Source organism: Salvelinus alpinus, chromosome 18, assembly GCF_045679555.1.
Source record: "Salvelinus alpinus chromosome 18, SLU_Salpinus.1, whole genome shotgun sequence".
Lineage (NCBI taxonomy): Eukaryota > Metazoa > Chordata > Actinopteri > Salmoniformes > Salmonidae > Salvelinus > Salvelinus alpinus.
In genome coordinates this window covers 22,842,784-22,866,040 of record NC_092103.1, presented here as the reverse complement: position 1 = coordinate 22,866,040, position 23,257 = coordinate 22,842,784, and the positions used below count along the sequence as shown (strand labels likewise).

The window sequence follows — 23,257 nt, the reverse complement described above, 5'->3', positions numbered from 1 at the left end:
GCGTTCTGAGCCCTCTCCTGTACTCCCTGTTCACCCACGACTGCGTGGCCATGCACGCCTCCAACTCAATCATCAAGTTTGCGGATGACACTACAGTGGTAGGCTTGATTACCAACAACGACGAGACGGCCTACAGGGAGGAGGTGAGGGCCCTCGGAGTGTGGTGTCAGGAAAATAACCTCACACTCAACGTCAACAAAACAAAGGAGATGATTGTGGACTTCAGGAAACAGCAGAGGGAGCACCCCCCTATCCACATCGACGGGTCAGTAGTGGAGAAGGTGGAAAGTTTTAAGTTCCTCGGTGTACACATCACGGACAAACTGAATTGGTCCACCCACACAGACAGCGTCGTGAAGAATGCGCAGCAGCGCCTCTTCAACCTCAGGAGGCTGAAGAAATTCGGCTTGTCACCAAAAGCACTCACAAACTTCTACAGATGCACAATCGAGAGCATCCTGTCGGGCTGTATCACCGCCTGGTACGGCAACTGCTCCGCCCACAACCGTAAGGCTCTCCAGAGGGTAGTGAGGTCTGCAGAACGCATCACCGGGGGCAAACTACCTGCCCTCCAGGACACCTACACCACCCGATGTCACAGGAAGGCCATAAAGATCATCAAGGACAACAACCACCCAAGCCACTGCCTGTTCACCCTGCTATCATCCAGAAGGCGAGGTCAGTACAGGTGCATCAAAGCAGGGACCGAGAGACTGAAAAACAGCTTCTATCTCAAGGCCATCAGACTGTTAAACAGCCACCACTAACATTTAGCGGCCGCTGCCAACATACTGACTCAACTCCAGCCACTTTAAAAATGGGAATTGATGGAAATTATGTAAAAATGTACCACTAGCCACTTTAAACAATGCCACTTAATATAATGTTTACATACCCTACATTACCCATCTCATATGTATATACTGTACTCTATATCATCTACTGCATCTTGCCATCTTTATGTAATACATGTACCACTAGCCACTTTAAACTATGCCACTTTATGTTTACATACCCTACAGTACTCATCTCATATGTATATACCGTACTCTATACCATCTACTGCATCTTGCCTATGCCGTTCTGTACCACCACTCATTCATATATCTTTATGTACATATTCTTTATCCCTTTACACTTGTGTGTGTATAAGGTAGTAGTTGTGGAATTGTTAGGTTAGATTACTTGTTGGTTATTACTGCATTGTCGGAACTAGAAGCACAAGCATTTCGCTACACTCGCATTAACATCTGCTAACCATGTGTATGTGACTAATAAAATTTGATTTGATTTGATTTGAAACAGATTGCTGACACAGTCTGACAAGGAGCTATCCACACTGTTTCATCTACTGTCAAAATATCCATTTAACCGGACCTGGGAAATGGCTCCGATAAACATTGGGCAAAATTGGACCGAGGAGCCACTTTCCCTCCTATTAAATTAAAATCTGGGGAAGGCTGTTAATTCAAAGCAACAGTTCCACTTTTTGGCAAAGGCAATATTTTGAACTGTCAGTCAAAACAACCATTCAGGAGCTTTTGAAATGAACAATGTCTTCTTCACTGAATGTTTTCAGCTACAGAATATGTTAAACAGTATCAGCCCTCCCTCACAATGGGTTTGATTGTGCTATGACATAATCATAGACATGAATCATAGAATCTATGTAACCCATCCATAAACCTAGAGATAATATGTTTATCGTACAGAAGGCCTTATATTTTCTATAAGTCCATTGGAAACGAATTAGAGCATTGGTCATAAACAGGTCGATCGCGATCGACTGGTTGATATCTGAGGCATTTCTAGTTGACCGCAAAACATTTCTGTAAAAAACCCAACGATAAGTCTTGAGTTCCTATTATACATGTTTTATTCATCTCGTGCTGTTGGCAGTAGGCGGACCCGATTCAGCTGCCCTGCGTGCCAGGAAGGCAAAGTGTTCCCAATTTGAACCATTTTAGGTGTCTGAAGGTACACACTTCCTGGTGGGCCCGGAGAGCAAATCAAGTGCACTATAGGTTTACCCCTGACCAATCGGATGGCTCAGATGACCGTGTCTGCAGTAACGTAGCTGGCATAAAAGAAAGCTACAGCAAAGTTGATACTGAGATTTCAAAACGTTAAACTTCATGACTAGAGAGAGACTGTCAATGAATACAGAAAAGAGTTGCTGTTTTTATGAGTGAGTTCATGTTTAAGTTCTTACTCAGCACTGTCAACACTTTGTATTCAACACTTTTACATGGCATAAAATGTGTGTTCTTCCTGCTTCCACTTGTGCTACAACAACTGAAGCTGTAATGAATGAGTAGGAAAGTGTATCGATAGGCTTGCATGTTATTATCAGTGGCTTGGTTCGTTTTTAGTTTCAAGTAATATTTTACTTTCTCTGTAACAAGATTAATTTGTGCATTTGGCAGAAATAATGCGGTGCGACTCGAGTTTCACCATCAGCTAGCTGGAAGATGGAGGAAAGAGAGAGCTGATGGATATTGAGAGGCGGACAAGCTGCTCTCTCCCAAACTGCTCTCTCCCTATCTCCCTGACCATCAGATGCAGGCACCATCAGCCCAGTAAAATAAAATAAAACTCAAATGATTTGCATTTATGCTCACTCAGATGTGCCTCACAAGTAATACAACAACTGATCTAGTACAGGTGTTATCATATAGCCTACCTCAAAAGAGTCCGAAGAACAGTACATTGGCAGGACAATTCAGGCAAAGCCAATAAGCAGTGATAATGTATTGGGCCTATAGCCTACTAAACAAACCTCAATGCTACAGTACTGTTGCATAGGCTTACGTTTTTTAAGTCATGTTAAAAAAAATCACAGCGGTAGATCTTGGCTTGAATTTTTACTCAGAAAGTGATCTTGTGTAAGGAGTGCGTATCTGGTGGCAGGGAAGTCAGACACAGGAGAGCAGAACATGATAATAGCCGGAGCAGTTTAATAGTAAAACCAACGGCATAAGAAATACAAAGTATGGGCACAATAACCCGACGCGCACCAGTCAAACATAATGTGCACAAGGACTTACAATAAACAATACCACACAAAGACATGGGGGGAACAGAGGGTTAAATACACAACACATAATGAGGGAAATGAGAACCAGGTGTGTGGGAAAAAACAAATGGAAAATGACAAATGGATCGGCGATGGCTAGAAGACTGGCGACGTCGACCACCGAACACCGCCTGAACAAGGAGAGGCATCGACTTCGGCAGAAGTCGTGACATCTTGACTCAGAAAAGGTTGGTGACCACTGAATTAGAGTAATAGCCCACACTTTCAAAACTGAAGTCATTGTCTATTTAGTTGAACCTAAATGAGATCATCCAGATCCCATGTGCGGATTGGCCGTCTTGCAGTCGAAGTAGGAGGAAAACAGTGAAGGACACACTTACACACACTGATACAGAACATGTAGCCTACTACTGCCAGTTAGGCATAATATTTTGGCTGTATATTGTATGATATATATTTGTATACCTACTATAGTAGAATAATTAGGGAAGGGGGATTCGGGGGAACATTTAGACACTAGTTTACTTGCAATATCCACTGAATGTACAAAACATTAGGAAACCCTTTTGCCCTCAGAACAGCCTCAATTCGTGGACTACAAAGTGTCTACAAAGTGGACTACAAAGTGTCAAAAGTATTCCACAGGGATGCTGGGCCATGTTAACTCCAATGCTTTCCAAAGTTGTGTCAAGTTGGCTGGATGTCCTTTGGCTGGTGGACCATTCTTGATACACAAGGGAAACTGTTGCAGTACTTGACACAATCAAACTGGTCCATCTGGCACCTACTACCGTATCCCGTTCAAAGGCACTTAAATCTGTTGTCTTTCCCATTCACCCTCTGAATGGCACACATACACAATCTATGTCTCAATTGTCTCAAGGCTTAAAAATCCTTCTTTAACCTGTCTCCTCCCCTTCATCTACACTGATTTAAGTGGATTTAACAGGTGACATCAATAAGGGATCATAGCTTTCACCTGGTCAGTCTGTCATGGAAAGAGCAGTTCCTACTGTACACTCAGTGTAGCCTAACAAGTGATTAGATTGGCTTTTATAACACATAGGCAAGGCAATAACCATCTGCTAGACATTTATACAGTGCTTTTTACTAAACACAAGTAATTATGTATTACAATAAAGGTCAATTCTGGGACTGTCTGTGTATTTTAATTGTTTTATCAATGTTTTTTCGCTTCTGAATCTCAGTCTCAGTGAGTGGGGTTATGAGCTGTAGTAACAAGTGACTGGTGTCGGATTACATTACATAGCCACCGCTACTGATGGCTGGTCCTGCCTATCTCCTACTTATTTAATTCACTGAAAGGCCTGTCACTTCTTGGCAGAAAGATTACGCATACTATCACAATGTCAAACGAAGCACAACGCTGGAAATCTGCATCCACAATAACTAGTCCCGGCATATTGAATTCAATAGAAGAAAACAAAGAGAGGGAGAGCGAGAGACTGCCAGTTCATTAATGTAGCCATTGGCTGTATTATAAAGCCAAAACATTTGTCACTCTCTCTCCTTCTCTATCTCTGTTTTCTTCTATTGAATTATATGTAGCATAATATTTAAACACTTAGCGAAGTGGACAGCGGGGATCACTTGACATGCACTAATTTGAAATATGTTGTTAGGCTGTTATAAGATATTATATAAGCCAATGGTCATCTATAAGTCATTTATTCAGTGATTTTCTTTGTTTAATATATTTATTTACTCATTCACAACTAGGATGGGTAACACTATTTTAAAGGGATACTTCTGGATTTTCAGATGAGCTCGTGGATAACATTTTTATGTCTCTGTGTTTCCTAAGCCAATGCTAACTAGCGTTAGCACAATGACTGGAAATCTATGGGTATCTGCTAGCATGCTAGTACATACCATAGACTTACAGTTATTGCGCTAAAGATTTCTTCTTTATCTAATAAATGTGTTTATTCATTCACAACTAGGATGTTGCAGAGACATTTCAGAGATGAGTGCAGTGGGGGCAGGAAGAAAACAGAGAGTTCCTTAATAAGTTAACTCTATATGTAATAGCAATTCACACTTAGGAGTGACAGAGTGACTGACAGAAAGACAGACATACTGTCACGACTTCCGCCGAAGTCAGTCCCTCTCCTTGTTCGGGCGGCGTTCGGCGGTCGACGTCACCGGCTTTCCAGCTACTGCCGATCCACTTTTCATTTTCCATTTGTTTTGTCTTTGTTTCACACACCTGTTGTCAATCCCACAATCACTTGTTCCTTATTTAACCCTCTGTTCCCCACATGGTTTTTGTGAGTGATTGTTTATTGTAATTTCGGTCCGTCTGTTTGTGCTCAAGATGTTACTTTGTATATTTGTCTTTGAGTAAAGCACGTTTTTTTACTCGTATCTGCTGTCCTGCACCTGGCTCTCTCACCAGCAACATACATACAGACAGAGCAACAACAGAGGAGCACAAGGAGAAGCAAAGACAGACAGACAGACAGACAGACAGACAGACAGACAGACAGACAGACAGACAGACAGACAGACAGACAGACAGACAGACAGACAGACAGACAGACAGACAGACAGACAGACAGACAGACAGACAGACAGACAGACAGACAGACAGACAGACAGACAGACAGGCAGACAGAGTTGAGGGGGGAGTTGAGCAGTTATTTATTCAATTGACTTATGCTGGTGGAAATTATTGATTGCTGGGCTCTGGCGGACTCTGTATCGGCGGCCTGGTGGTAGGAGCTGGAACTCCTGGTTAAGTGGGTGTGTCAGTTCGGTGACAATTCTTGCTCTTGCCCTCACTACTCTCTCCAAGAACAGTGCTTCCATGTTCTTGAGATTAACTCCACGTATTTAGCTTGACAGCTTTACTATTTATGTAGTTGGTTTTTATTTGCGATGGATAGCTGATTGTACCAGGCTTGGAAACAGAAAGTGAGAACAGACTGAACAAAGGATGTGTAGAATATGGTTGATATTCTTTTATTGACCTGATATTTATTTAATCGCCTCATGAAATACAGTCGTTCTTGTCCCTTTTTGTATATATGTTGTGTGTTTGCAGTCCAGGAGAGTTTTGAGTCAATTATAGTTCCAAGATGTGTACATTGTTCAACTGATTATATATTGAGTCAATGTGAATGGGCCCAGTGTCTTCTTTTATTGTTCTGATGTTTGTCATTTCCTTGTTAGTTTTTTTTACATTAAGAATGAATCTCTTTCCCTTGTACCATTGGGTGAAGTATGTTATTTCTGCCTTGTAGTCTTCCTCTGACCCCTCTGTTACCTCTCATTGGCTGGTGTGGCTGAAATGCCAGGGCTGAATTTTTCTCCCAGTCCGCCCCTGCCAGATCCCATTTTCATGGGTTCAGGGATGGAGCACTGAGAAGGAGCAGTTAATCATAAGACAATGACCTCTACATACAGTATGCTCCTACATATGTGCTAAGTCATCAATATCATAGCAGATGTACTATGTGCCATTAAGGATTTCTGTAGCCTGACTATCCTGTTGCACTATTCCATTGTATTACATCTACAGTATATCGCCTAATCATGTTTTCATTCTCTTTCAACTGTGAAGATAACAACCGCAATAATGAAATAAGTCTCAAATGCTCATCTGAGACCAAGGATAATACAATCGATTGTAACAATATTGTCTAAGGAACACAGCCAAGTTATCTTAATTCAGTGTATACCCACTTCCTGGTTCATTTAGTGTCACGCCCCAAATAAATGAACCATGGTAAAACCACTTAATGTGTGCTGTGCAGTTGGCTTTGGCACATTCAGTATGTTTTCATGGTGACTTATACAGGTAAAGCTCTTGACTCCAGGTTATTACACCCTAAAGGTAGTGTGTATGTATTGAAGAGTAGTAGGAGGGCATATCAGCTTGTGTGTGTGCGTGTGCGTGTGCGTGTGCATGAACTGAACTGTGCCTATAAAATGCCAAAATTCCCTCAAATGGGAAATATCCATTGCCGACTGTACATAGGGCACTGACTCCTGTCTCATGAGTGGCAGCAGAAGAGCTGTCTATTCAGTGGTGCTGAGTATGGACGTGGCCTCGGCTCCCTTTAAAAGACGCTTGCGTTGAGTTGTCATTTGTGCTTCCTGGTTTACCAATTGTTTGGTCAAGTTTTCTGTCTCCCGTATGGCCTTGATGATTGTGAGTAATCCCATTTGATGTATGATTTATGTAGTTTGAACTCTAATTTGTCCTGCATGGTTTGCATTCGCAGGCTGATTGTTTATGTGCTGGTGATTCTTTTTTTATGTTGCCGTTTGATGTTGGCCTTGTTGTGTATTGTAGCCTGTATTTTGTGGCTTTAACATACAGTACCAGTCAAAAGTTTGGACACACCTAATCATTCAAGGGTTTTCTTTATTTTTACTATTTTCTACATTGTAAAATAATAGTGTAGAAATCAAAACAATGAAATAACACATACGGAATCATGTAGTAACCAGAAAAGGGTTAAACAAATCAAAATATATTTAAGATTTTAGATTCTGCAAAGTAGCCACCCTTTACCTTGATGAGAGCTTTGCACACTCTTGGCATTCTCTCAACCAGCTTCATGAGGAATGCTTTTCCAACAGTCTTGAAGGAGTTCCCACATATGTTGAGCACTTGTTGGATGCTTTTCCTTCACTCTGCGGTCCAACTCATCCCAAACCATCTAAATTTGGTTGAGGTCGGGTGATTGTGGAGGCCAGGTCATCTGACACAGCACTCCATCACTCTCCTTCTTGGTCAAATAACAGCCTAGAGGTGTGTTAGGTCATTGTCCTGTTGAAAAACAAATGATAGTACCACTAAGCGCAAATCAGATGGGATGGCGTATTGCTGCAGAATGCTGTGCTAGCCATGCTGGTTAAGTGGGCCTTGAATTCTAAATAAATCACTGAGTGTCACAAGCTAAACACTCCCACACCATCACACCTCCTCCATGCTTCACGGTGGGAACCACACATGCGGAGATCATCCGTTCACCTACTCTGCATCTCACAAAGACATGGTGGTTGGAATCATCAGACCAAAAGACAGATTTCCACCATTCTAATGTCCATTGCCCGTGTTTCTTGGCCCAAGTCTCTTCTTCTTATTGGTGTCCTTTAGTAGTGGTTTCTTTGCAGCAATTCGACCATGAAGGACTGATTCATGCAGTCTCCTCTGAACAGTTGATGTTGAGACGTGTCTGTTACTTGAACTCTGTGAAGCATTTATTTGGGCTGCAATCTGAGGTGCAATTATTCTAATCAATTTATCTTCTGCAGCAGAGGTAACTCTGGGTCTTCCTTTCCTGTGGCGGTCCTCATGAGAGCCAGTTTCATCATAGCGCTTGATGGTTTTTGGGACTGCACTTGAATAAACTTTCAAACTTTCTTGAAATGTTCCAGATTGATTGACATTCATGTCTTATTGTAATGATGGACCTTCATTTCTCTTTGCTTATTTGAGCTGTTCTTGCCATAATATGGACTTTTACCAAATAGGGCTATCTTCTGTATACTCCCCCTACCTTGTCACAACACAACTGATTGGCTCAACCGCATCAAGAAGTAAAGAAATTAACTTATAACAAGACACACCTGTTAATTGAAATGCATTCCAAGTGACTACCTCTTGAAGCTGGTTGAGAGAATGCCAAGAGTGTGCAAAGCTGTCATAAAGGCAAAGGGTGGTTACTTTGAAGAATCTCAAATATATTTTGATTTGTTTAACACTTTGTCATGGATTTGGAGACAGGCGCAGGACTACACAATAGGGGTTTGCAAAAACACTGTGTCACGCCCTGACGTTAGAGAGCTTTTTGTCTCTATTTTGGTTTGGTCAGGGTGTGATTTGGGTGGGCATTCTATGTTAATTTTCCTATGTGTTGTATTTCTTTGTTTTGGCCGGGTATGGTTCTCAATCAGGGACAGCTGTCTATCGTTGTCTCTGATTGGGAACCATACTTAGGTAGCATTTTCCCACCTGTGTTTTGTGGGTAGTTATTTTCTGTTTAGTGTTTTCTGCACCTGACAGGACTGTTTTGGTTTCGTTTTGCACTTTGTTATTTTGTTCTAGTGTTCAGTTTAAATAAAAGTCATGAACACTTACCACGCTGCGCTTTGGTCCGATCCTTCCTCATGCAGCGATGACCGTTACACACTGGGCTGTACCCAAACAAAAGAGTGAGGGTAAACCTCGTTGAATGACACGGGACGATACCCGTAATACACAATATATTAAGCTCGCAGCATAACAGCTGCACCAACGCATCGGTACTCACACGACCAACAGACATGGGAACAATAACTGACAGAAATAGGGCACATACATAACATACTAATCAGCGGAAATGGAAACCAGGTGTGTGTAAGACAGTCTGGGGTTGATGATAATGAGTCCCGTTCAGTGAAGGCTAGAAAGCTGGTGAGGTAGACCTCCAGAACTTGTGAACAGAATGAGCATCTGTCACGACTTCCGCCGAAGTCGGTCCCTCTCCTTGTTCGGGTGGCGTTCGGCTGTCGACGTCACCGGTTTTCTAGCTCCCGCCGATCCATTTTTCATTTTCCATTTGTTCTGTCTTTGTCTTTCACACCTGGCTTCACTCAACCAATTACTTGTTTATTACTTAACCCTCTGTTCCCCATGTTTTGTTTGTGAGTGATTGTTCTTTGTACATCAGTCCTTTTTGTAGGCTCGTTATGTTGCTGTGTATTTTTTGTATTTTGAGTTAAATACGTTGATTACTCAATTCTGCTGTCCTGCGCCTGACTCTCTAAACCAGCTACACACGCAGGACTATTACAGCATCAGTACCGAGGGGATCCATGACACACTTTCTGGTTACTACATGATTCCATATGTGTTATTTCATAGTTTTGATGTCTTCACTATTATTCTACAATGTAGAAAATAGTAAAAATAAAGAAAAACCCTTGAATGAGTAGGTGTAGCCAAACTTTGACTGGTACTGTGTATATTTTCGTTTCGTAACATTGTCGAGATGTTAATGGTTTTGATTCATAAGCAATTCTTCTTTTATGCACTTGGTCTATTTAAAGAGCCTTTTGTTGTGCTGAGAAACTTTTCCTTTGACATTTAAATGGCATTTATCTGACAATTCGTTCTGTTTTTATAAAGAAATTCCTTTTGCAATATTAGTTATGCATATTTGCTGGATTGTCCACTCCTCAAGCTGAGTGTGTGTGGTGCTGATTGTTTTGTGTGTGTGGGGGGAATGAGGATGGTGTGTGAGTGTGAGTTGATCATATTTGCTATCAAAATGTTGGTCAATTCACTGAGTATTGTTATTGTTCATTTCTTTGAAATATTGTTGATAAAATATAATTTACTGCCCTTTCTTGTCCCTTTTAGGAACTAATGCTGAATTTAACTTGAAAATAAAACAATGGTGCCTCTAAAAATCCGGACTCCTATGTGTGTGTGTGTGGGTGGGTGTGATTGTGTAGAGCTATTTGAACTGCAAATCTACTTTAGTGTGACTGTGTGTGCATGCATCTATGTTAGAGCGCTGTAAGGGTGTGCATATGTCTTCAGGAGAGGTATGTGTTTAAGAATGGCTGAGGTGTGAATGACAGGGTCTAGGCTGTGTGTTTCGCAGGGCACTCCCTTAGCATTCAGCTCTGCCTCTGTAAGGGCTCAATCTCTTCGCCCATCTGGCCTTGGGGGTGTGAGATGTGCTGTGACAGCGGGAGTGATGCGGGTGGCACGTGAACCAGGCCGGCTCATCCTCAACTCTCCCAATATCCCCCCTCTCCTCCCTGGTGCCTGGGCCCTCCTGGGGCTAAGAGTGACTGCTGGAGAGCATGCCTTATTAATGGCCCCTGGTATGACGCTCTGGCCCAGCGGTTGATAAGCAATCCAACATACACAGACAGACACACACAGTGATAAACTCACACACACACACACCATCCTCATTCCCCCCCACACACTCTCGGCTTGAGGAGCGGACCATCCAGCGTGTCCTGACCCAGCAGGGGAGGATTGCCTTCTCACACACACTCTTTTCTTAAGACTGCACACAGAGAGGGAGGGAATCGATTAAAGGCCATTACACTTCTGTGCGGTTGGGGGGGTGATAGGGAGGTGGATGATTTGTGTGTAAGGACCAAGCACGGCTCTGATTTATGTAGTAGACCTCAAGCTCAAGGACAGACCCAGCAAGAGGGGCTTTAAAACACTCATACCCCTGAACCATCCCAGGGTCAACCCTGAGACACAAACACATGCACGCACAAACAGCAGGATGATTAAGAAGGGTATTGATCAGTGAACTGGGCTCCCTTTAGGCTGTAAGGATGGCAGGCATGATCTAGGCTCACAAGCAGCATCACTGACAGGCAGGAGATGACACACAGTGCTCACACAAACCAACAACGCTCACACGGGAAGATGGGTATCGACCGGAGGAGTCTTTGGGACGAGGAGAAGAATGCCCAATTGCTGTTGAGCACATTGAGGGGGCCAAGTCAGGCTTGTGTTATTGTTTTGTTATTGTGTTATTGTTATGCCTCCTACTGTGGAATGATGCTGACCTCCTTGTGGTTCATCTAACACTGGGGGCTGAGGAAAGCTGATCCTGGATCTATGGTAAATACAATTACAAACAATATGTTGTCTAAAACTAAAACATTATCATGTCAAACCTTGCTTACATTTCTCACATAATATCTCTCTATATACTTTGGTAAACAGATTTCCAAAATTAAAATCACTTGGAGCTGATTTGCTGGTGTTTTTACAGTCTTTTAAGCACAACAATATTTTTTGCTCAGACAACTTTGGGGACCTAATAAAATCACCACCAGTTGGGGAACCCTGCAATAGAGTTTATCCAAGGCCATGACTCTGTCTGAGCATCCTGCATTATTCATTGACTTGATACTATAATCCATCGCAGCTCTGCATTGCTTCTATTGACGAGCCTATTGAGATGGATGGGATGCTAAGGTAAACTTTCCACTACCCAGAGGTCCTATGGTGGTACACTTGTTCACCTGCATAGAAATATGTATCATTCCTCCAATTAATTTCAAATTAAAAATGTTTCCTGGTCAGGTCATGTCAATGAAAAAGTCAGGGCACTAAAATGACCAAATCAAAACCAAGTGCTCCAGTCAATTCAAATTCAATAGGATCAAATAATCAAATCAATAACCTTCCATTCTCCATACATTCATTCACACTGACATTCTCACATCCCCTATACATTCACACATCTCTAACCTATGGCAATAACTGAAAGCTAAGGAGAGAGGAACATTGCTGTTTTCTGTATCTCCACAAACCCATATTTTCCCCAGAGAAATAAACAGTTTTCAACCAGTAAGTCCAATACACTCTGAGAATGTTATATGTTCAATGGTTATGGCCAGGGATGAGGGCGGCAGGCACAGCAATGAGCAGGAGGCTGAAAATGCATTGGCTGATAAATGGAATGTAAAGATGAAGATGGCAGCCAGGGAAAAAGCAGGAAAATGGCATTTCATCAACGACATCATTCACAGAGATGTGTCAGTCATTTCCAAGTGGTCTAGGGAAGGAAAGAGTAGGCTAGTTCAATCACCAGTTTTCATAACATTTACATTTTAGTCATTTAGCAGACACTCTAATCCAGAGCTTTTTACAGTTAGTGCATTCATTTTTAGATAGCTAGGTGAAACAGCCACATACCTCAGTCATAGTAAATACAATTTTCCTCAATAAAGTAGCTATCAGCAAAGTCAGAGCTGGATGGATCAAGTCAAGTGTGAGTTAGTTCACAAAAGGCAAGCGTGTTAGGGAAGGGGGAGGCTGTGGGATTATTTAAGATAGTCTTTGAAAAGGTAGGGTTCCAGATGTTTTGGGAAGATGGGCAGGCACTCTGCTGTCCTAGCATCAGGGGGGAGCTCATTGAGCCATTGGGGTGCCAGGACAGCTGATTCTTGACCATTTAATGGCAGGCATCATCTGTTATGAAATTATTGTGGTTCTCACAAATTACATGTCTCACATATTGCCAACTGGAATGTACCTTGACTCATTCTACTGTTCACTTGGAGTGGAGTTTGTAGTTGCTGATTTCTCATGCCTGGGTATTAGCAAATAAAGATTTATTTTGGAGGGCATTCTGCCATCTGAAGAAGTAATAAATACCAATATTGATTATTTCATCAGGACCCACTGTGATTTATACCCTCCTCATTAATTACATATTGATTTATTACACAAATTGTGGGCTTGATAAGCTGTGGGTTTTGGTTATTGTGTATTTGTTACCAGCTTGTCACTGAGCTCTGATTCCTGTTAGGGACTAAATATTAAAGCACTGCTATTTTATTTTCCTTTCTTGTAGCCTGTTTAGTTCTTGAAGCCTGTTTATTTGCAGAGGACCATTAGTGGTTCTGAAGGCCTTTTGATTAAAATGAGCTTGGGTTCTTCAGTGTGCTGAAGTCAGGCCCTGCCCTGTTCTCTGAGCTGCTATGAGGGCAGGAGTCTGACACTATGAGGAGAGCAAAAACAAGCTAACATGAAAACAAACACACACACCACACAAACACCATACAAACACTGAAAGGGCTAGTCTTGTAAATGAAGCTTGACACAAATAGATGTTGCTTTTTTAAGAGAAGCCTCATAGAGAATGGTATAGAAAGAGAGAGGGTGAAAGAGCAAGCGAGAAAGAGATAGATATAGAGAATGAGAGAATGAGAGAGAGAATGAGAATGAGAGCGAGAGCGAGAGAGCGAGAGAGAGCGAGAGCGAGAGCGAGAGCGAGAGCGAGAGCGAGAGAGAGAGAGAGAGAGAGAGACAGAGAGCAGCCGTTAAGCCCTATCAGCAGAAACAAAACAAATCCTCACCAGAATCTGGAGAACGTTTGATGGGAGCTGACTTTTCGCTCGTTACTTTGCTTGATTTATGTTTTCTCACAGCCGACTTAAGAGTGTGGTGAGAGGAGAGGGAGGACAGAGATTTTTTTTTACGTGAAAGAGAGAATTAGTGCTGTCGACACACACCAGGAAGATAGAGCAGTGAATTAAAATCCAACATATCCACAAGAGAACTTAATTAAGTTATGAGTCGTATTAAATGGCCATGAAGAGGGCCAATGCTTCCTAGAGAGTAGCTTGCACAGCATGCTAGCGGACAGCCCCACTCTGCTAACTAGGCTACTATTACCACTGACTGGCTGCTATGTCAGTTCATGAAATGCTTCTTAGAGGATACTTAGTATGCTAGCAGACAGCCCCAATCTGCTAGCTAGCTACAGTAGGCTATTATTACCACTGACTGACTTCTATGTCATTATCTAAACACAGTTCCTGACAGAGAAACAGCATAAATGATGGGAGGCTGTCATCTCTGGCTGGTATAATGTTGTGGTTGTTGTGTGTATAAATCACTGATGCAGGACAGCTTTCTCTTTGGACTTATCTCCTTTCATCTCCCCTCGCCTTTAGAGGACATTACTTTGACATTGGGATGACTGAATGTTTGTCCTCATTGTCGACACTTTGTCATTACCCGTCATGTCACCAATGTAGACACAGCTTGGAACACTTACATTTAGGCAAACCCCGGTTATTTCAGATAATAGCACTATTCCATGGGACTATGTTAGAGAAATGCTTATGGTAGTGATTAGAGTGTTATGGAACTATGAGCATAATGCTAATATTAGCATTTGACCTAAAGCAAGCTTTGAGGTTGTTAATGAAATGCTAATGATAGTGTTTCTGATATAAAGAGCTTTCTTATAATGAGAGTAAAGAGACACACAACAGTGGAAATTGAACAAGAACTATGCCCGGGAAGGATGTTGTACTTGACTCACCTCTGATTAAATGTACTCTTTCAAGTCTGTTAACGGAACGGACGGTTTCTCCCTCCCTTCTCGCTCTCTCACACGTCTCTCTCGCATGCAAATGTTTTTCTCTCTCTCTCTCCCTCCCTCTGCATGTTCATTGTTTAGTGTGCGGTCCGTAGTCCTGAATTTCTTTCTCATTTCTTTCTATCATTTACACTCCCCCTCTCTCTCAATCCTGCCAGAAAGACAATGAAGAGGGTGACTGTGTGGGGAGGCACAGAGTCAAAGGACCAACGGGTCTATGGGTGAGTGAGGACAGGTGGCACTTTATATCCAGAGTAGCAGTGATGATTTACACCTAGTGGTTTCCTCTGCCAAGACAGACAGCTCCCATCATTATCTGACTGTAATCATGTTTTCTCTCTATCTTCAATCTCCTGTTCTCAGAGTGTAATATCCACTGGGTTCACATGTCTACTTGTAAGATGTAAGCCAAGGATGAGTCATAAAGTAATAATGGATGGGCCATGCACTCGGAACTAACGCTGTCAACATGCTGTGTTTGTGTGTATATATGTGTGTGTGTGACGAGGAAAGTTAATAAGAGTAGAAAACCGTAGCCTGACCATGTCTCTCTCAGTGTATGGGCATTGGCACAAACATAATGGGACCCCAGCCATTGCAGACAGAATCACACCTGGCTCCCACTACTACTTGACAAGACTCAAGATGTTCTCAAATGTTTTCCACAGAGATCCATATTTACTGTCCTGACTAGCTAATAAAAAGATTGAACTAAAGTCTATGCTTCCCTTTATTACGTCACAGACCCTGGTAGCAGCTACAGAAGCAGGAGGAGCTAATTTTCTGACAAAGGGGAAAATATCAGACCTATTAGAATGGAGCCAGCCAAAGGTTAAAGACACAGTAGAAGTCTACGTGTTGCTGTCATGTGCTGAATACATAAATGTTTGTGGGGGTGAAGTGCTTTCTCACCAATTACCATAATAAGAGCTTAGAAGGTATTTGATTTCCACATAACCCATAACCCGCCACAATCTGCAGTTTGGAAAATGTACAGAAAATCTGCCTGCAGCGTACATTTTTTTTTTCATGGTGTAAAAACTAAAATCTACAACAAGACTGAAAGCCAAACAGTTGCAAACAATTTATCATAAATAAATATGCATTATTGTAATACATTTGGTTGTCTAGAGTCACTTGCCAATGTACAGTATCCATTAGCTTTTTAAAAAGATTATCCTGTGTCCAAACTCAATTACCTTCTCAATCATGGAAAGTACCGAAAGCTCTATTAGCCAAATTACAGCCAATTAAGAAGTGCAAGCTTAGTGTTTAAACAAAGCAGAGGGGTTAGGGCTTTCAACATGGAACTTCAGCTTGTTCACCTCACTACTCAGACACACCACTTTCAAAATGGCCTCCTAGCTTCACAACCAACACAAAATGATCATATCATTAAAAGGTTAAAAATTCCTATTATTTACGCCTGTAAGTGCAATTATACTTTCCTCTGTTATTTCCAGACGCAGGCATTAGACTGAGACAAAGACATCAAAGCATTAGAGCGGGGGGAAATCGATGATATGAGTGTTTAGAATTGCAAAGATAGGTAAAAAACACTTGGTACAGCCTTGGAGAGACGAGAGACAAAGCCTCCTGCAGAGTGCAGTCAGCCATGTGAGGTAAAGCTGCACACACACACACACACACGCACACACACACACACACACACTCTTTCTGGTTCCTCTGGGACTCCACTCACCATGGCCAGTGGCACAATGCCACCCAGGTCCTGTGGTGCCAGGCGGATGAGGGTTTGGACCTCGTCAGTGAGGGAGCGAGTCAGAGGGTACTCCACCTGCCACGTCACCACCCGGCTGCCCTGCGGGTCCAGCAGCCCGTTCACCTCCAGATCCACCTGGAGGACCTTCTGGTAGCCCGCCTCTGGCCTGGGGGAGAGGGGAGAAGAGGTAAACAGAGGTGGTTTTTATTTTTCTGCCAAGTGATCTTTGGTGTTTAGAAAAGGCGTTATGATGCATTGGCATTATTATCATCAGTGAGACAAAAAGAGAGGCTAATATAGAAGGGAAAAGGGAGTGCCACACAGACAAGTTTTTCTTTTAAAAAAAAGAGAGCTGTTACATGTATCTAATGAAACCCAACCAGAGTTTAGTTCAATTCTGCCACACACTCCCCCAGAAGCATGAGGGAGAAAAAAGCAATTGACTTTTGATCCTCCTTGGCAAAGCATAACACTGACTCTCCACTGATTGTGATGCAAACAAAGACACAGAAAAACAATGAATACAAAAATCCTAAACGTATTTGATTTGCTGAGCCTTCTATTTGATCAGCCTGCATGACTGTCTGTCACCTGGCATTCTTTATCTAAGATAAAACTAGATACAAAACATCCCTGGCAAACAAACAAATGTGCATTTGGAATCCTGAAACTACAACTTGTGCCAGGGTCCTGAAACTTGCCGTCAATGCCAAGTATTACTTAGAAACAAACCCTATTGTGTTAATGTTGTTAAGTGGAGTATGAGATGCCTCTTAGTGTTCAAGGAAAGTGCTCACTGACACAGATAGGCATTACACAATCTACAGGAGAATGAGTTGGTTGGAAACTGATGCCTGTATTGTATTGTACCAGCTAAGTTGTGTCCTTATTGTTATATTGTGCAAGAGGAGCAATGCCACAATCCACAAGGCGAGAACACTGAGATCCAAGGTCTTGGAGTCGAACATTCTAGCAGAGTATATTTTCCATTTGAGACTCACAGAAGCTGTTCTAGTTAAGCATTTCAGTTACACACACACTTCAAAGACTGGTCGTGAGATCAATGTGTACTTAGAGCTTATGGTTGCAGAGTTTTGGAGGACAGACTGCAACATATGAGGGAACAGCACTGCAAAAATATTTTGTTGGGCAAGACAGAAAAGCTCAATCATAAAAAGATACTGTGTACTTATCTTGTCCCTTTTCTATTCTGTTCAAATCAATTTTGACACACACACACACACTCTCCCCATGCAGTGTCCAGCAGAGGGCAGTATGTGAACTGGTGGCTGGAATTGACACAGCATGTGTTGAGGATTATAAATGGCTGCAGTCTGCTGGCCAGAGAGGTCAGCCTGCTTCCCTCTGTGTCTCATTATAAACATAATCATACTTTGCCCTTTCAATGCATCCGGAGAGAGGGAGCAACATTTCCATAGAACACTAGTCTAACTGAAGAGTCAGAGTCAGCTACCAGCTGCTTTTTCCGCTGCTGCTTCTTCAAGATGCATGCCTGAGACAAACACTGAAAGAAATAGAATAAGTCACACAATAGTGTAGTTACTGTGTTTATTTAACTAGACAAGTCAGTTAAGAACAAATTCTTCTTTACAATGACGGCCTACCCCGACCAAACCTAACGACGCTGTGCCAATTGGACTCCCAATCACAGCTGGTTGTGATACAGCCTGGAATTGAACCAGGGTCTGTAGTGCCATCTCAAGCAGTGCCTTAGACCAGTGTGCCACTCGGGAGCCCCTGAGTTTGAGAGTGATGTGTCAAGAGGCTTTTCCTGGATCGTCGGGCTGTATCGACCTGTGTGTCAACGAGCTAACAGCAGTCAAGAATATACACATGCATTGATGAATATACACACACGCTTACACAGCCAGGTCACCGGTGATACATGTCAGTATTTGACGTCCGTCCATTAATGAGGACATTGGGAGATGACTTGGAAACTGGCCACTAGGGGGCAACAGTGAGCGCTGTTAACTACAAGTAGGTTTCAGTTTTGCTAGGGCATTGTGGACAGGGATGGAGGATGGGTGTTAGCATCGGCCACCAGTGCCAAAAGCAGCATGTTTGAATCGAGCAATAGAAAGTTGCTTTTGAGATTTTAGTTTTAAGCCTATCCCAAACCTTATCCCTTACCTTAACCATTCAGAGCTAATAATGAACCTTACAATTTCAGAGTTAATGCCTAAACTTAACCCATAGCTATACAATTTGGAGTTTATACCTAAACTTAACCTTAAACACTTAGAAATTTGACGTTTGGAATAACTTAGAAATTTGACTTTTGAGAAACATGGATGAACGTCTACTTCTGACGTGAGACTGTGGGAGCTAGATGCGCTTTAAAAAGCATGTGTGCAAACACGTAGACACACAATAACTCATTGTTCGGCTTAGTGAGATTCTTCTCCAGCAGAGAGCTGTGGTGACAAAGGACTCCAGGAACAAATGAAAGTATGACAGATTGAAATTACAGCCCTTCAAAAATTAAATAGTAAGATGGAATCTACTCAACAGGAACAGCCTGGGTAGCAGAGGAGTGTGTTCTTTAAGCCTAACACCTTTATGAATGGGGCTGAGAAAACACAGGAAAAAATACAACTCTTTTCCTTGGAGACTCTAGGAGGATCCTTTCTGGCGAGCAGCTTTTTGGTTAGCAGTGACAACAATGATACATCAAAGAACAGAATCAATTCCAACACAAAGCCGCCACACTGTGCAGCAGACTGTTTGTGCCGTGCCGCAGCGGGCCTGTTTGGATTGTGAGTGTGTGTGTGTGTTTGTGATGGGGAGGAATTAAACAGGGCCTTTGAAGTAGAGGCAGATGAGATGTAGCTAGGCAGGCATGGGCGTTAATCGTTGGAGGAATCTCAATTCCAATAGGTCAAAGGTAAGGGCTGGTGCGCTGTGGTGGGCTGGACGTTGTCTGAGGCCAAGACTCAGCAGGACAGTGACAAAGATAGAGTGCTTCTGTCTGGGGCAGCTCTGGGAGGTTCAGCCCCCCCACTGAGGGAGCAGGGAACTCAATCAGAGAGCCAGCATGGGGGCCAAGACCTGGAGCTTTACAGGACGGAAGTGGTCAGTTGAAATACGTGCACACACTCACACGTGCATGCACACACACACACAAACACACACGCACACCCATAAGGATCATATCACCTCCACCTTACCTGTCACCTTAGACCCACTTGAATTTGCTTACCGCCCCAATAGGTCCACAGACTATGCAATCGCCATCACACTAATCACTGCCCTATCCCATCTGGACAAGGAACACCTATGTAAGAATGCTGTTCATTGACTATAGCTCAGCATTCAACACCATAGTAAACTCCAAGCTCATCATTAAGCTCAAGGCCCCCGGGTCTAAACCCCACCCTGTGCAATTGGGCCCGGTACTTCCTGACGGGCCGTCCCCAGGTGGTGAAGGTAGGAAACAATATCTCCACTTCGCTGATCCTCAACACTGGGGCCCCACAAGGGTGCGAGCTCAGCCCCCTCCTGTACTCCCTATTCACCCATGACTGCTTGGCCATGCATGCCTCAAACTCAATCATCAAGTTTGCAGACGACACAACAGTAGTAGGCTTGATTACCAACAACAACTTGATAGCCTACAGAGAGGGCTCTGGGAGTGTGGTGTCAGGAAAATAACCTCTCACTCAACGTCAACGAAACAAAGGAGATGATCGTGGACTTCAGGAAACAGCAGAGGGAGCACCCCCCTATCCACATCGACGGGACAGCAGTGGAGAAGGAGGAAAGTTTTAAGTTCCTCAGCGTACATATCACTGGCAAACTGAAATGGTCCACCCACACAAATAGTGTGGTGAAGAAAGTGCAACAGCGCCTCTTCAACCTCAGGAGGCTGAAGAAATGTGGCTTGTCACCTAAAACCCTCACAAACTTTTAAAGATGCACAATTGAGAGCATCCTGTTGGGCTGCATCACCGCCTGAAACAGAACACGCATCCCCCACAACCGCAGGGCTCTCCAGAGGGTGGTGCGGTCTGCACAGCGCATCACCGGGGGCAAACTACCTGCCCTCCAGGACACCTACAGCACCCGATGTCACAGGAATGCCAAAAATATCATCAATCAAGGACAACAACCACCCGAGCCACTGCCTGTTCACCCCGCTACCATCCAGAAGGTGAGGTCAGTACAGGTGCATCAAAGCTTGGACAGAGATTGAAAAACAGCTTCTATCTCAGGCCATCAGACTGTTAAATGGCCATCACTAGCACAGAGAGGCTGCTGCCTACATACACAGACTTGAAATCATTGGTCACTTTAATAAATGGAACACTAGTCACTTTAATAATGTCCCTTTAATAATGTTTACATATCTTGGATTACTCATCTCATATGTATATACTGTATTCTATACTATCTACTTTATCTTAGTCTATGCCGCTCTGACATTGCTCATCCATATATTTATATATTCTTAATTCCATTCTTTTACTTATATTTGTGTGTATTAGTTATTTGTTGTGAAATTGTTAGATATTACTTGTTAGATATTGCTGCACTGTCGGAACTAGAAGCTCAAGCATTTTGCTACATCCGCAATAAAATCTGCTAAACACGTGTATGTGACCAATACAATTGATTTGATTTGATACAAACATATTCCCACAGGCCGCAGAGGGCAGAAGGAGGAAATATCAAATATTGGAGAAAAGACAGTTTGAAATATTACCAGATACTGATCATCTTTAATGAAGAGGATGGGACTGGAACTCATAAAGCTTTATCTACTGCATCTTGTATGTATGCGATGTGTGCTTGAGTGAACATACATTGAATGTGTGTGCATGCATATGCATCCGAGGGTGTAGTGGTAGTTACTGCTCCCAGAAGAAGACAAAGTAGCAGGGTACAGGAAGTGACACGGCGGGGCAAGGATGTTATTTCCTCAATGCTTTCAAATGAAGTACAGTATAGCAATAAGGTCATTGTTGAGTAATACACCCAACATCACTGCATGTCTGCCCTGTCAGAGTGTTTGCTGTGATCTCCCTCCACTTGTGTCAAATACTGAGTCATAACAGCAATGTGGTTCAGAGAAAGGACTGGATTACATTCCCTGCTCCTCTGATCTTCTCATCCAGTACATGTTCTATGTGTGTGTAATATTGTCATATTGTAATATATATATGTAAAATTGAATCAGTTTGCAGCCTAGTTGAAGAGGAAGCCTATTAGAGAGTCAGAATTTATCCAGAGCAAGGTCCTACAAAAGGCAATTAATTAATACTTAAACTATTCATTACTCCCCAGCATATTTACTCTGAAACTGAGCTTAAATTCTCAGTAGTTCTCAGCCATGACAACACTAATACCATAGAGGAGTGTTGTTGTTAGAAAGAGTCACTGTTTAAATGTTACCAGACATCACATGAATATGGACACCAAAGCAGGGAGGAAGCCAATACCCATCAGGCTATTGGTTGAGAGTGTAATGGGAGAGCAAATGAGCTGTGGGCTATGGAGGGTCCGAAGAGGGTACGCAATGACATCAATCAACCCCAGAACACCAACAAGCCAATCCGGTTGTGTCTCCAGTGCCTGTTGGTGACTCGGCTATGAACAACTGTGAGTCTCCAGTGAGACTCCAGTGAGAGTGTAATGAGACTCCAGTGAGAGTGTGGTGAGACTCCAGTGAGACTCCAGTGAGACTCATGAGACTTGCCCTCAGGTCTGCTACAGTAATATATGTGTATGGGAAAACACAAGGGTCTAATTAGTATGCCAATGTTTCATGTTGTATGTCTATATATGCATGATGTATGTACCTAACTTCTCATTTGCCGGGCTCGTCCAGCATAATTGCCCCTTGTGGAATAAATTAAGTCTTTTGAATTTAGTTGAATTGGGGGTAATGTTTCAGCAGCAGCGGAAATGGAAATAAAGCGACGCCGCAGCAGCCAGTCTGGGTCACTCTCAGGAGAGTGTTCATGCCACATTACTGTCCATAATTATGTTCAGGCATGTTCCCAGTGAGCTGGACAGACTGGGAGTAGAGAACTCCATGATGGGGCTAGGCCAGGGCAGGGCAGCTGATGAGCTATGGCTGTCCTTGAGCAGATAGATAGAGATTAGTGGAGCAGGTACTACAGTAAGCCAAGCCAGATCATGGCTGCATTGTAAAATGCCAAAGACACCGGTCTTAGTGAATGACTGGTACACCACTACAGACGGTGTTGAAGTAATTTATGTACAAGTGAACAAAAAGCAAAGTGCTCAATCATGTCAGAGAGCTAAACCAAACACTGACAAGCTGTGTATCCCAAAACCATCTGTAATCATACAACACCCAGAGCACCTGTCACCAGAGAAGAGAGACCTCAGACTACAGACATTTTGCTTCCCATAGAAAGTAAGACATCATATATCCTCCTTAATGCTACCCTAAAGAGACAACAATGCAAGGTTATTATAGTAAACTAAAACTACACTGAAACTATTAACATCAACTCCAAAACTAACTCAAATTAAATTAATTATGTTCAGTTTTATTTAGATTTAGTATATGTTTTGGCAACATTTTTATGAGGTTTTCAAGATTCTGGA

At 42.7% G+C, this 23,257-nt stretch overlaps 1 protein-coding gene across 1 annotated transcript in view; it reads right to left on the bottom strand.

Moving 5' to 3' along the window:
* The window catches only part of LOC139544021 (transmembrane protein 132C-like), a 172,093-nt gene that overhangs the window by 39,168 nt on the left and 109,668 nt on the right, over positions 1-23,257 (bottom strand). The window contains exon 4 of the mRNA XM_071350689.1: positions 16,637-16,823. Coding sequence (XP_071206790.1) covers positions 16,637-16,823 — 187 coding nt within the window. The remainder of the gene's footprint in view (positions 1-16,636; positions 16,824-23,257) is intronic.